We start from the raw sequence: 13769 nt of genomic DNA on the forward strand, positions 1-13769 counted from the left end.
GTTATAACTTTCACTGTTTCATCTCACGGATTAAATCTTTGTGGGATATTTTAATTTTTTTGTAGATGTCATAAATGGGATCACTTCTTTCATTTCCATTTAAGACCATCATCCCATGTCTAGCAATGCTTTAGAATTTTCTGTGTTGGTTTCTGCATTCCGAAAAAAGTTTAAATCCTTGTATTTCTCCAACCAGACTTTTTAAAATGAATCTTTTACCGCTATCCGTATATATAGTCATGTATTTTTTTTCCCTCTTTCTTGATCTCTTTGGCCAGGACTTCAAATACTCAATAAAAATAACAACAAAAGTGGCCATCTTCGTCTTGTTCCAAACCTTAGAGAGAAACTCTAAAGGTTTCCACAGTTAATACAGTGCACTCAGTTGGGTGATTATATATGCCCCATGTATGTCCTTATGTTGACATACATTCTTTCTCTATGTCTGCTCTGTTGATTGTGAAGGATATTGACTTTTGCCACATGCCTGTACTTATTGATGTGATGAGGTATTTTTATCTGTCATTGTGCCCTGTCACATTTATTGATTTGTGTATGTTTACCTATTCTTGCGTTAACTGAGATAAATCACGTCTGACTGTAACGACTAATCCTTTTTACTGTGTGGCTCGCCAGTATATTTTAGGATTTTTTGAAAGTATGTTCATTCTAAGTTTTGTCTGGAAGTACTTCTTATTCCCATCCATGTTTCTCACTGTCCATTGCCTGGTTCGATATTCATGGTTGCTCTCAGCTCGATAATGTCTTTGGAAGCAGTCACTCTCTTCGTGGTTTTTTTTTTTTTTTTTTGTATAATTTAAGAAGAGTTTCTATTAATGTTGCAGAGCTGTGACGTGTTAGATCTGGGACGAAATCATTCAAGTATTACAACTTCTAAAAAGCATGTTCAATGAAGCAATCATGGATGGAGCAGGTGACAGCATTATCACTTGACACCATAAAGCACAAAAAGCATTTGTTGTTGATGGCGTCCTTCCAAGGGCAGGTTCATAAGATCTCTATGGGCACTTGTTAGTAACATCTGATTCCTAAGCCGGTTAATAAATTTTATGGGCAATCATTATCTAACATCTAGTTCCTACCTTTTATAAATCGTCAAAGTATAATTTAAAACTACTTTCAATTCTTCTTTTAAAATAATGCTTTCTTTACCAATCTGCCAAAGTCCACCTCCTACGACCTACGCACAGCCATACAAAATCATTCATTGTTGGGAAAGTTTTTATCTGTCTTACCAGATGTGATTTTATAAATGATTTGTGAAGTAAAACACCTACTTCTCTGGACATAAAGTCCTAAAGTCCCAGGCTAGGCTATCAGGAACATCTCGTGAATAAGAAAGAGAAACAGAAAAAGATAGGACAGACAAATGGCCATGAGAACTACGGCTCAATATTTTTCTCTGGCCAAGAGTTCCACAGTCAGCTCCAGGAGGCCTCCTTCTTTTGAAGTTTTCGCCTCAGTCTGTGGAACTTGTCGCACAGAATCTACTGAGGTTGGTGTGGCAACCTCCCTATTTTACTTTTCAACTGAAGCTAGTAAATACCTCTTTTGGCAGTAGAGATGGAGGAAAAGACTAGTCGGAAGATGACTGGAAAAATAAGGAGAAGAAGGACAGTTATTCCTGTAGCCACAACGACAGCCAACTTACAGGGCTCAATGCCTGGAAAGCAGAGCTAAACAGACTGAGCCAAATCCTCTAACCAGTAAATTCATCATGCGCTTTGCTCAGAGCAGAGATTTGAGCTTGTGATTGAGCCATACCTGAGTAATGTCATTGTCTTTCCAAATCCCCAACACATGATTTCTAGTAAGATTCCAATTATGATTTCCATGATAAGATAATGGCGTTAGACATGTGTCTGGAAAGCGCATGGCACCTGGTAGAAAGCCAAACTTTAATATTTTCTACCTCTTGTCCTAATCTAAAGCCGCATCCTCTAAAGCATGAAGTTTTGCTTCTAACTTTTTTTAATGTGCAGTCTTCATCTCTGAGACCCGAGCGACGATTGAGACTATGAGTGAAGTAAGGATGGCTATTAAAGCACTAATACCTAAAATTAAAGATGCAACGAAACGCTTTGGTCTAATCAAGTCATTAACTCCTTTAAGTGTCTGTCAGGCTTCACCATCAAACCAAGCACCATCTTTTAAGTCTACAGAGAGCAGAACATAAAGTCTTTGTAATATCAAAAATACCTGAATGAGTTTTAGTTAAACTAGGATCTACACAATTAGTCAAAATACATCTTGAACAGCTAGGCAGATAAGATCATTCTAGTTTAATGAATTTGAAATCTGAAGACCATCCAGCAAGTATGTCATAAGAATAGCCTAGGCAAGATTTAGTTGTCAAAGGAATGCTCTTAGATTCTTGAGGCTTTTAAAAATAAGCTATGTTAGTTGCAGCAAAAAGTCTAAATAATCCCAGAAAAATATTAGAAATACCACCCGAAGTAGAATGACTAACATAAATAGGTTCCCCCCATCCTGGAGTGTACCATCTACTGATAGGTTCATTTGAAAATATTTCAGGCTTATATCCATGAAGAGGCATTGCTCATTGGTAAAATATGAGCTATAGTTAGTAAATGGTCTAACTATACAATAGTCATAATTTTTTTTCTTGAGTTTTCCATGGATCATATACTGAAGCCCGGTAGTCAAACCCACCTTTTAGCCAACTTGGACTTTCACCTATGAGTAAAAATGCCCACATTTTATCATTATCCCAATATTCTGGTAGACATAGTTCCAGAGGCATAGATTTTTACCACAGTATCATTGTAATTAAAATATCCCAAAATCTTTAGTCTAAGCTCCCACAGGTGTGTGCATGTATGTGTTCGTGTGTGTATTCGTGCGTGTGTGTGTGTGTGTGTGTGTGTGTGTGTGTGTGTGCGCGTGCGCAGTCAACAGGTCTAAAATAATCTTATACGACAAGTATCCACCATGGGTGCTGCTTGGTAATGGTAAGTTTGCATTTCTGTTTGTCATCTAAGTCAACTGGGGGTCAGTCAGAGTCAGTAACTTAATCCCTTTTGAAACTGTTTAATATTTCTGTAATATATTCCTCATCCCTTCCCAAGCTGTGCTTTCTGTGTTGTTTAATACAAGTTATTTCCAACATTAATGGATGATTTCTGTTGTCTGAGGTCACTTTTGTTCTATTTGCTGATGTCAGAAAATGATGATCAAAACACAGATGGGTACAAAAGCGTTCTTCCCTGCGTCAGGGACATGGCACTTCTACAAAACACTCCCACACCTGAGTCTCAGTGAACACTGCAGAAGAAGGGACAGAAAGATTTTATAAGAGCTCAAGGATCAGGGACTTATGGGACTCTTAAGTGACATTAAATAATGTATTATTAACTCAGCTTTGGCAGCTAGCGAAGATTCCGGGCTCTTCCAACATAAGAAATATTTTCACAAAATGTATCATTGCAGTCTCGTCGCCTATTCTATCCCAGAACAGTGTGTTGGGTTTGATTGCATCTGTGGTCAGGAGGCACAGACATCAGGTTTACCCAAGGTCTAGGTCACAAGCAGCTGGTCTACATCTGTGTGTTCTCAAACACCTGGTTGTCTCCTACAAAGTCCACAGGTAGTGGTCGTTCACCTATAATGAAATGTGCACAGTTGCCGGTTTGGGGTTGGTCTGCATTGGATGTAAACACTGACTCTACAGTCATTCCCAGTTTTGTGTAATGTGGGGGGAGGAGGATGAGGAGGGGAAGGAGGATGAGGATGAGGAGGAGGAAGAGGAGGAGGAGGAAGAGGAGGGTAAACATTACTGTTACTCAGTTCCTGAGGAGGAGGAGGGGGGGGGAGGAGGAGAAGGAGGAGGAGCAGGAGGAGGAGGAGGAGGAGAAGGGAGATGAGGAGGAGGAGAAGGAGGAGGAAGAGGAGGAGGAGGAGAAGGAGAAGGAGAAGGGAGATGAGGAGGAGGAGAAGGAGGAGGAAAAGGAGGGGGAGGAGGAGGAGGAAAAGGAGGGGGAGGAGGAGGAGGAAGAGGAGGAGGAGGAGGGTAAACATTACTGTTACTCAGTTCCTGAGGAGGAGGAGAAGGAGGAGAAGGAGGGTGGGGAGGAGGAGGAGGAGAAGGAGGAGGAGGAGGAGAAGGGAGATGAGGAGGAGGAGGAAGAGGAGGAGGAGGAGGAGAAGGGAGATGAGGAGGAGGAGGAGGAGAAGGGAGATGAGGAGGAGGAGGAGGAGAAGGGAGATGAGGAGGAGGAGAAGGAGGAGAAGGAGGATGGGGAGGAGGAGAAGGAGGAGGAGAAGGAAGGTAGACATTACTGTTACTCAGTTCCTGATATTTGGAAGCTCCACCTCTCGGCTGAAGGCATTGCTCATGGCTTCTTGTCTGGGTAGTCTCTTAGGCTTTTCCCCCTTGTAGTTTTATTTGTTGAGTTATACATATTATACATATAATATAATATGCACATATTTATAAATTGTTTATTAGTTCACTACATTTGGTATGCAACATAAGCTCTCATTCATGCCTTGTTTTTTAGAAATAAGTTTTTCTATCCAAAAGAAATCGATAGGATATTAATGATACTAAAACTATATTTTAAGATATAATTGATTTGTGAACATTTCAATCTACACACTAAGTCACACTCTTCTGAAGTCAACCAACTCTAAAATCTTACGAATTAACACAATAGGTCCTAAAGATGTTTATGTTTAGTGTTCTGAGATATCTTTAATTAACAAGTGAAAAATCCCATCTTACATTGCAGTCATCCGCTTTACTAAATCGTCTGTCAATCTGCTCTCTTTTAGGTGTCTTACGTCATTACCATTGACGGGAAACCCTACTTTCTGCACCTCAGGAACTAGTAAGATATATCTTCCCTTTCTGCAAAAGTAAAAAGTCTGTCTTCAGTTTTCGTTCTTTTAACGTTTATTTGTAATGCTTAAACTCAGTAGTGCGGTATAATGGTCAGTCAACTTTCCAATATAGGAACCCATTTGATCCTGAACATTGGGTCTGTGAAGACTTTGCATTTAAAATTTCAGATTTATATTTGTAAATCGAGAAATAGATAACACACTTGGAAATCTTCGATTACATATTCCCTCATACCCAAGCATGGTTAATTTCGTGAATTTCTGAAATCAAATACAGTGAGTAATCAAGGGGCGATCGTTGGGAATTCAAGTAGTGCCAGTTTTATGGTGTGGTAACTATATGGTTCAAAACAACCTCCCTTGACACATTTTATGTATAAAAATCTCCAGTGCCAGTCCTTGTGACCTCAGTGTCACATTCCCTTCCGTCTACAATAGGTCTCTTGTCATGTTGGTTGGCCTCTGTTCCCACCCAGAGTTCAAAGCCACGGTCCATCTTTCCACATCCCCACGGCATCTTATCAGCAGTCATTACAGGACAGATCAGACAGTCTCCTCTGAGCCTTAGGGATCAACAAAGATGGGTGACAACTGTTGCTTGCCGTCCTTTTGCCTTGTGGTTGAACAAAGCATCGGGAGTTAGCCTTAGTCACGGTGTCTGCCAACCTTACCCTGGTCTTTTCTTCTACAGTGCATTCCACTGAAAATGACTGGGAGTGTTTGTAAAGTTGTCACTGCCTTTGGACGTTTTTAAACGTAGCGGCTGTGGTTTAGTCTTCATTCCATTATTTTATTCTCTACCTGTGAATGGCATTTGGTGTCACTAACTGCTCCGTGACATTCCTGTAACATGCTATCTCATCAGATCACAGGACATCGTCAGCCCCTGGCCTGCGTTTGTCTCTTACCGGTATTCCTGTTCTTGTCCTTCTGTCTGCATTAACCCTTTTCAGGTTCTTCGTCACCTGTCTGAGCTGAGAATGTGGAGTTAATCTTATTTCTAATGTGTTCGGCCAACTGGTGTTGCAGCTCAGTCTTGTGGCTATATGTGTACCCACTGTGGTGGCTTGTCATTTATATCTTCACTGTGGTGGCTTGTCACTTATATTTGTACATGCAGTACATGCCATACCCATTCACTACTTAACCTCCTAATCAAATATTTGCTACAATTCCTGTTGGGAACAGGCCCAAAGTGAGCCTATGATGCTGTCCCCATATCTGCACTTCTCATAACCATTTTAGTAAATGGTAAGTCATTTCTTTCAATTTAAAAAAGAAAGAGGAAAGAAAAGAAAAGAAAAGAAAAGGAAGGAAAAGAAAAGAAAAATACTCCCTGTGCTCATCCTTGGTGTCTCTCCTGCTCCTGCCTTTCCATGGGTCCAGTGGGTGATTTAATCCCATGTGTTTACCCTTAAAGCATTATAACAATGTGCCTCTACCACGGGTTCTGTCCTCATTCAAGACTCTATCAGGGAGTGCCTGGGTAACAGTATTAAACTTCTAACCGGCCTTGGCATTTGTGAATTTGGCATGTAGAGCTCTGAGTTTAGCTTTTGTACTGACTGGTTGTGTGTGTCAACTTGACACAAGCTGGAGTTATTACAGAGAAAGGAGCTTCCCTTGAGAAAGTGCCTCCATGAGACCCAGCTGTAAGGCATTTTCTCAGTTAGTGATCAAGGGGTGGGGAGAACCCAGCCCATTGTGGGTGGTGCCATCCCTGGGCTGGTATAAGAAAGCAAGCTGAGCAAGCCAAGGGAAGCAAACTAGTAAATAACATCCCTCCATGGCCTCTGCATCAGCTCCTGCTTCCTGACCTGCTTGAGTTCCAGTCCTGACTACTTTGGTGATGAACAGCCATGTGGAAGTGTAAGCTGAAGTAACCCTTTCCTCCCCAGCTTGCTTCTTGGTCGTGATGTTTGTGCAGGAATAGAAACCCTGACTAAGACAGTTCTTCTCAAATGTTGGTCTGCTACTGTCTTCATCTGTCCCGGCCCCTGTCGGCTTTCCCCATTGGCAACACCATTTCAATATCTTCTCTGTCATTCTACCCTACTCCAGGAAAGAAACCACTGCTGCTTTTCATGTATGCAAACACATTTCTGACTCAAGACCCTTTCCTTTTACCCAACCCTGTCTAAAAGTCCATATGGCTTGTTCTTTGTGTCTAATGGTCACCTAATTCCTGAGCCTGGTGTGTCTTCCTATATACTCTCCTGTGACTGTCACCATAGAATACCCAGGCCCTGTCGATTGTCATGTAACAATATGTGACTCTGACTGACCAGAGGCTGTTTCTTTTCCTCAGCTCTATATTCTAGGACTCAGATGAGGACCCATCATGTGATACACACAGTAGTCTGTATTTGTTCAAGGAAGCCATATTCAGCAGCCCCTGATGGCGCTGTCCCACGGAGTATCTGTCATTGTATTCTCCTGATTCTGACCATATACCACTTGTTTTTAAGAAAAGTATCAAGAATGATAGCAAACTAAAATTATTTTAATTAAACTGTGTTATTATATGAATCCATTGCACTTAATGTTATTTCATTAATGTATACATTAATATTAAATTATGACTTACATTCTCTTTGCTCGTTTACTTCTAGCTCATTTTTATCCCGGAATTTTTCGGTTTATGCATATAATGAAACTGGATCCCTGTATTCCGACTCTCCGCACTTTTTGGTGAGAATCAGATATATTAGACACTTGTTATCTTAGGTTTTATTGTGGCAGCAGATGTAGTACTGCTGTATAATGAGAGTACTTGTCCCTTTAAGTCATTTCTTTTTAATCACTGAGACTAAGCTTGGGGCTTCTCATGTGCAAAGAAAACCCTATCTTGGTGCTCCTTCCCAAGCCCCATGTTGACACTAATTCAAATGTTTTCCTCCTCGGAACTCTGACCTGTTCTATGAATGACCTCTATACAATGAAATGTCATGGGAAGGAGATAGAAACATGGAGAAAACACACATGTGCCAAGTAAAGAGAGTGCCTAAAATCTAATTTCCTGAGACTTTGCATTAATCATTCTACACAATTCATGATTCAATATCAAATCTGTTGCTATCATGAACCTTCTGGAATATTTGACAACATACTTTTTTTTTATTATTGAAAAAAGAGATGAATTTGTGACATTATCTGGTGACTTGTGTTTCAGGCTCATTGCCATTACCGAGGATATGTTGGTGAAGTACCAGATTCCATTGTGACACTCAGCCTCTGCTCCGGCCTCAGGTAATAATGTCCAAGAGAGTGCTTATATATGAATGCAGTGGGATACACTTTAAAGTAAACCAGGACGTTGGACAGGAGTCAACAGGAACCTCTGACGGAGTTCTGAAAGCTTCTTTTCCAATGGCCCTATATTCATTGTAACACCTGAACCTAAGTTGTCACTCAAAACAACCCAGCTGAGGGCATCCTGATTGGAAGGGTTTCGGGGATGCTGGGCAGGAAGGGATGTCTTGAGAAATGGGGTCATAAGAATATCTTAAAAGGCTAGAGTTTTCTTTTCTGTCATTATCTCAGCTATGGGGAAATTACCTTGATTGGTTATTTTAATCTAATAGGCCACACACTATGAAATGAGTTTGTAGCGCCATGCATGAGACAGCTAATAAAGCTCATAAGGAGCAATCAAGTGATTTCACAGAAATAAGTAATTTTCATCCGTCCCATGGGAAACGCAAAAAAGTTTGTCAAGAGAAGGTAACTCAAGAACAGAGACAGGGTGTTCTGCATGGCCCCCTTCCATGCTGACGCCTTTTGAGATGTCCGTTCTGTATTCCATCTCCCCTTCGTTTTACCTTGTAACCACAAGAACAGTCTTAGACTTTTTATCGATTTCTAGGACTTCATCTTCCTTACTATATGGGTTTTATTGTATCTATGATAGGTGTTAGCTGTATGTCTCGATCTCATGTTTGCATTTCCATACAGCATGGTTTGATAGTTTTCACTCCCAACACTCTACTCTCCCACCCTTTCCTCTTCCCTGTAGCCATTTCTCTTGTGGCTTTCCTGATTTCAGTTGCCTTCCCCTCAAACACTGTTTTCTTGCCTATATTGAAAAAAAATAGTACTTGTCTTTCTGTATATGCTGTGGTTGGCTCTTATAAGTTATTAAATTCCACCAGTTTCCTGTACTTGACATGATTTTTTTTACTGGCCGGATACTATTCATCTGTGTATAGACTTCCTATTTCGTTTGTCCAGTTACACACACTTAGGTCAATCCCATACTTTGGCTACTGGCAGTCATGCTGCAGTAAACACAGGGCTAAGCTTCCTTGGCATCCCCTGACTGCTCCCCTAGATCTACGTGTTATGTCATTTATGGCCTATCATCCTTGAACTTGGGAGTTGGAAACCTGGTCCCAGGTGCTGTCACCATGAAGAAAAGATTGGACCTCGAGGACACTAACATGGCTGATGATTGATCCCTCATGAGTTGACAGCGGAATGGTCTATGAGGTGGAAGAGCTTAGGCAGAGGACTTGGGTCACTAAACTGTGTCTTTGTGGTGTCTGTCTTGTTCTCCTCCCCCTTGCTTCCTGCCTGGCATGAAATCAGTAGCTGTTCTCTTATGTGTCCTTGAACCGTAATGGTTCTGCCTGGCCATAGGCTCAGAACCAAGGCCAAGTGCTCATGGGCTGGTGCCTCTGAAATCATGAGGAGGGTACAATTCCTTCCTGTTCAAGTTTCCCAGATGCTCCAGGTCGTGATGGTGGGAAGCCACGAGTGTAGTGCACACCCAGGAGTGGAGTAGTTGGGTCCTTTGCTGCTGCTTTTCTATGGAGCTTCTCCCCATCTCCATAGTGACATCTTCACCAGCGATGTGCGAAGTCCTCTTACCCCATTACTTCCTGCTTTTGCTATTTTTTTTATTTCAGTTTGTCTCTGACCAGTATTCCTATTCTTGTCTTTCTGTCTGCATTAAATTAACCCTTTACAGATTCCCTTTCCCGTGTCTGACCTGAGAATGCAAAAGCAAGCAGGGAAAAAAAATGCCTAAGATTGTTTGCCTTGCTGTGGTTTCTTGCGTCTCACATTTCAGATGACCGCTGTGCGTGGGGCGGTGCATGGGACTGATAACTGCCTGTTTAAATCCAGGGGATTCCTGCAGTTGGAAAATACCAGCTATGGAATCGAACCACTGGAGTCTTCAGCAAGATTCGAGCACATAGTTTATCAAATGAAGAGCAACAGCTCAACGTTAGCAGCAAATTACAGCTGTATTTGGCAGACAAGCCGCCAGCTTGATAAAGGCCACTTCCGTGAGCAGGTAACTGGAAGGGCTCTGGCGGTAAGGGACCCTAGCACACCACTCCCATTGTTCGCCAGTCGTGAAGGGGGGGACTAGTCAGCTGATGGGTGGGAACAATGCACTTCACAGCTCTTTGCTCCGCACCCTGACGTAAAGCATTCAAATTTCACAGAACCTGGAAGATTACTGAGTAGTAATACTTGACATTTATTGCCTATATGGTAACATTTTCGTGTAGCTGTTCTTTCTGAGGAAATATTTGTTATTGAAAAGGGTTAACCAATGCAGGAAGACTGGCCATTGTGTTCAGTAGCCCCGTGAAAGTGCTTCCACCGTCTCATGTGCAGCTTTACAATGTACCAACTGAATACATTTTCTAAGCTAGGCAATTGTTTGTGTATCGCTGAAGGTACAGAATTAAACTGTGATTTTAAAAGCATTCACTAACAAGCCTACCCAGGAAACACTAAGTTTTGCCTAGAAATGAGAAATTTAGTTGAAGCTCTGGCCTCATTCGTCGCCCAAACATGGCTGTAAGATGGGTACCCACTGAACAGTTTCTCCTGGACAATATCGAGAAATAAAGAGAGTAGATATATGCCTCTGACTTCACTATAGAGTAGATGCACACTTCTGACTAATTAGAACCGAAGTTTTCTGAGGTTGTGCCTTTTGAAGCTCACCTGTTAGAGCTGTTTGCCCATTAAGAGCCCCTTCTCCTCATCAGCAGAAACACATGCCCATCACATTACTTTGAGAGTGGCTTTGGCTATGAGCTAGCTTCTCCGAGAACAGGGAGGCACCTGTGTGCCTTTGCCCTAAGAACTCGCGTATTCGCTCTTATTGACGTTTGGTATACTCCAGGTCATCTCCTTGAATCTCCCCACCCATCAGGATAGGAGGGTTGTGCGATATTCCTGCATCTGAGGGTGAAGGACACCCTTCGGGAATCTTAGACTGTCGTGTGAAAATCCACCACACTCCTAAGAACAGCAGAGGAACTGTAGAAACATTGCACACACACACACACACACACACACACTCACAGACTCACAAACTACAAAGCGCCAACTTAATAAAGAACTACGCAAATGGAGAAAATACTATCCATTTTTGGGGCTGTAAAATTTGGCTTGGGAAAGACCACATTTTTTTTTCTGAAAGTGATGTATGAATTTCATAAAACTGTAAAAAAATCATTAAGATAAGTAGATACCTAGATACTATATCAATATAGATAGTATGTGTTTACATGACCTATATTTGGAAATAGAATGAGCCGCAGATGAAATCTCATGCCATAAACAGCCGTGAGTGTACCATTGGTGAACATAAAAGAACCCTTGAAAATAGAACCTCAGGGACAAATCTGAGGTACAACCCAGAGAGAAAGAAAAGACCAAGTGGCCTCTCTCAAATTCACAGTGTTCTCACATGTGCAGAGCACGTGACAGTGATGAGTATGCAAGTTACACATGAGACCGCGGTGGGGCCTAGTTCTCTTCTCACAGCTTTCCTGGGGGCTTGTTACTTTTTATGGATTCGCACTATTCTCTCTGTCCCTGCCAGTCCTCGTGTCCCTTCCATTCCTCAAATTCATGGCTTCTTATTCCCTGTGGTTGTCTCACACACTTGTGTGCAAGCACATGTGTGCGCACACAGAGACACAGAAACACACACACACACACACACACACACACACACACACGCACACAGACTTTTATAAATACAGTCCACTGAGACCACTCAGGGTTACTATCAGACACTCACAGCACCCAGCAATGTCTGGAGTTGTCCTCGTAAGGGTGCAGCCCTCACAGGGAACCTGTCACGTCAAGGATGCTTGGATGCTTGGAAGTGAAAATAATGTTCTGCAATAGGATTTGACGTTTAGGTCTTGATGGTGGCTTTGTGTGTGTGTGTGTGTGTGTGTGTGTGTGTGTGTGTGTGTGTGTGTGTGTGTGTGTGGTGTGTGTGTGTGTGTGTCCCCTGATTTTTTCTAACTTCTGCTTTTAGGTTTAGGAAGCTCGGTACACATTAGCAGCTAGTTAATATGTTTTGGTGGTTTTCCAGGACAAAAACGATTCACAGCTGCTACCTAAAAGTCTAAAATTGCACATTATTGTGGGAAAATTTTTGGTAAGTCGGCCTCCCTTCTCGCCTCCGTCCTGTCCCCTCTCACGTCCTTCTCCTCTGCCCTTTGCTATCCTATATCCCTTTCTTCCCCTCAAGCTCCTCCCTCCTCCCACCCTCCTCCATTTCTGCCTTTTCCCCTTCCTTAACAACAAAAAATACAGAAATTATTGGTTTTCTTTGAGCTCACAGGTGTGTGTTTTACTATCTTTTATAAGCCTGTTCACCTGACGTTATCTGCTTTATAAAGTTCAAATTTTGAAAAAGACAACTAAAGAAGAGAGTTGTGGAGAATAACTCTCCATACTGTCCGTTACTGTGTACTATAACATATGTTAATGCAGTGCACGTTAATATAAAGACTGAAATAGAACAATGCTCATAGCTTTTAGGATACATAGAGAAGGGTTTGGCAGTCTCCAAATCAGGAAATAACCACTCTGTGGGTTTGTGCGCCTGAAAAGGGAGTGAGCATCTTCCTAGGATGGCAGGTGTGTGGGAGGAGCAAACACAGTAGCTGGATCTAAGCCTGAGGCTAGAGCTTGTCTCACCCCGTCTGGAGTTGGGGTTTGCTGAAGGTGTGCAGCGTGGAGTCAGTTAAGACTGTGGGTTCCGTAATGGGCACAGAGGTTTAAGTAGTCAGAGATGGGCATGTGAGTGGAGGAGGGGATGTCGGAGAGATAACCGAGGGTGGTTGAAGATCCCATGTGGAAGGAAGCATACGACTTTACCAGTGACTCGCATCTCTCAGAGAGGAAGGCCTGGGGAAATGTTGGCTAGCCAAATCCCTCGTGTAAGCAACAATATAGAAAATTCAAAGCTGATATTTCGGAGTAGATTGACGATGAAGCCATGGAAACCAGTGAAGGGGGCTTTTGGGTAGCTCCATGGGCTTTCTCAGCAACATCGACAAACCTGGTACAAAGGGATTTTGAGAAGCAACGTTTAGAAATTCCCAATGCTTTGCAAAGAGGTATGCAGTCTACACAGAGTGAAGTGAGGAATACGTCACTCTGGGTCTTACACACATAGACATCCAAACACGTATGTACACATAGACATCAGCTCACACATGTATGTCACTCAGCCTTTGTGCTCATTGACACTTTTATTAACCAATGTAAGGCTATGGATGCCGTGAGTATGGAGCATAGGTCACAAGCTATATAATATCTACTCTTTTAACAGCACAATTTTTTGAAGATTAATTTATCGTTTTCCTTTTATACTAAAGCTTGAGGTTCTAAGGAATAAAGTTGCTATTACTATCCTTGTACATGAAATGTGATAATTCCAGGAAAGCCAGGGCTATACAAAGAGAAATCCTCTCAAGTAAGTAAAAATAAACAAACAAATAAATAAAATTAGCATGTAGAAATACTTAATAAATCCTATGCTTGTCCTGTACTACCAAAACAATTCAGCAGTTCAAACTTTACTTAAAAACTTACTCTTAAAAATTAAATTTGCA

The 13769-nt window shown here is 41.8% G+C and overlaps 2 protein-coding genes across 18 annotated transcripts in view; both read left to right on the forward strand.

The window, feature by feature from the left end:
• Erich1 (glutamate-rich 1) overlaps nucleotides 1-13769 on the forward strand; it is a gene marked incomplete at its 5' end in the record, with an annotated part of 52793804 nt that overhangs the window by 44545696 nt on the left and 8234339 nt on the right.
• Nucleotides 1-13769, forward strand: part of Adam18 (ADAM metallopeptidase domain 18) — a 71614-nt gene that overhangs the window by 14240 nt on the left and 43605 nt on the right. For all 18 annotated transcript variants that reach the window (XR_015639549.1, XR_015639544.1, XR_015639541.1 and 15 more), the window contains 5 exon segments: nucleotides 4816-4871; nucleotides 7497-7575; nucleotides 8057-8133; nucleotides 10012-10183; nucleotides 12239-12304. Coding sequence is in view for 9 of the 18 variants with exons in the window: in XM_087589024.1 (XP_087445150.1) it covers nucleotides 4816-4871; nucleotides 7497-7575; nucleotides 8057-8133; nucleotides 10012-10183; nucleotides 12239-12304 (450 nt within the window). In the remaining 9 variants the exon portion in view is untranslated.

Source organism: Rattus norvegicus, chromosome 16 (assembly GCF_021556685.1).
Source record: "Rattus norvegicus strain SHRSP/BbbUtx chromosome 16, alternate assembly SHRSP_T2T, whole genome shotgun sequence".
NCBI lineage: Eukaryota > Metazoa > Chordata > Mammalia > Rodentia > Muridae > Rattus > Rattus norvegicus.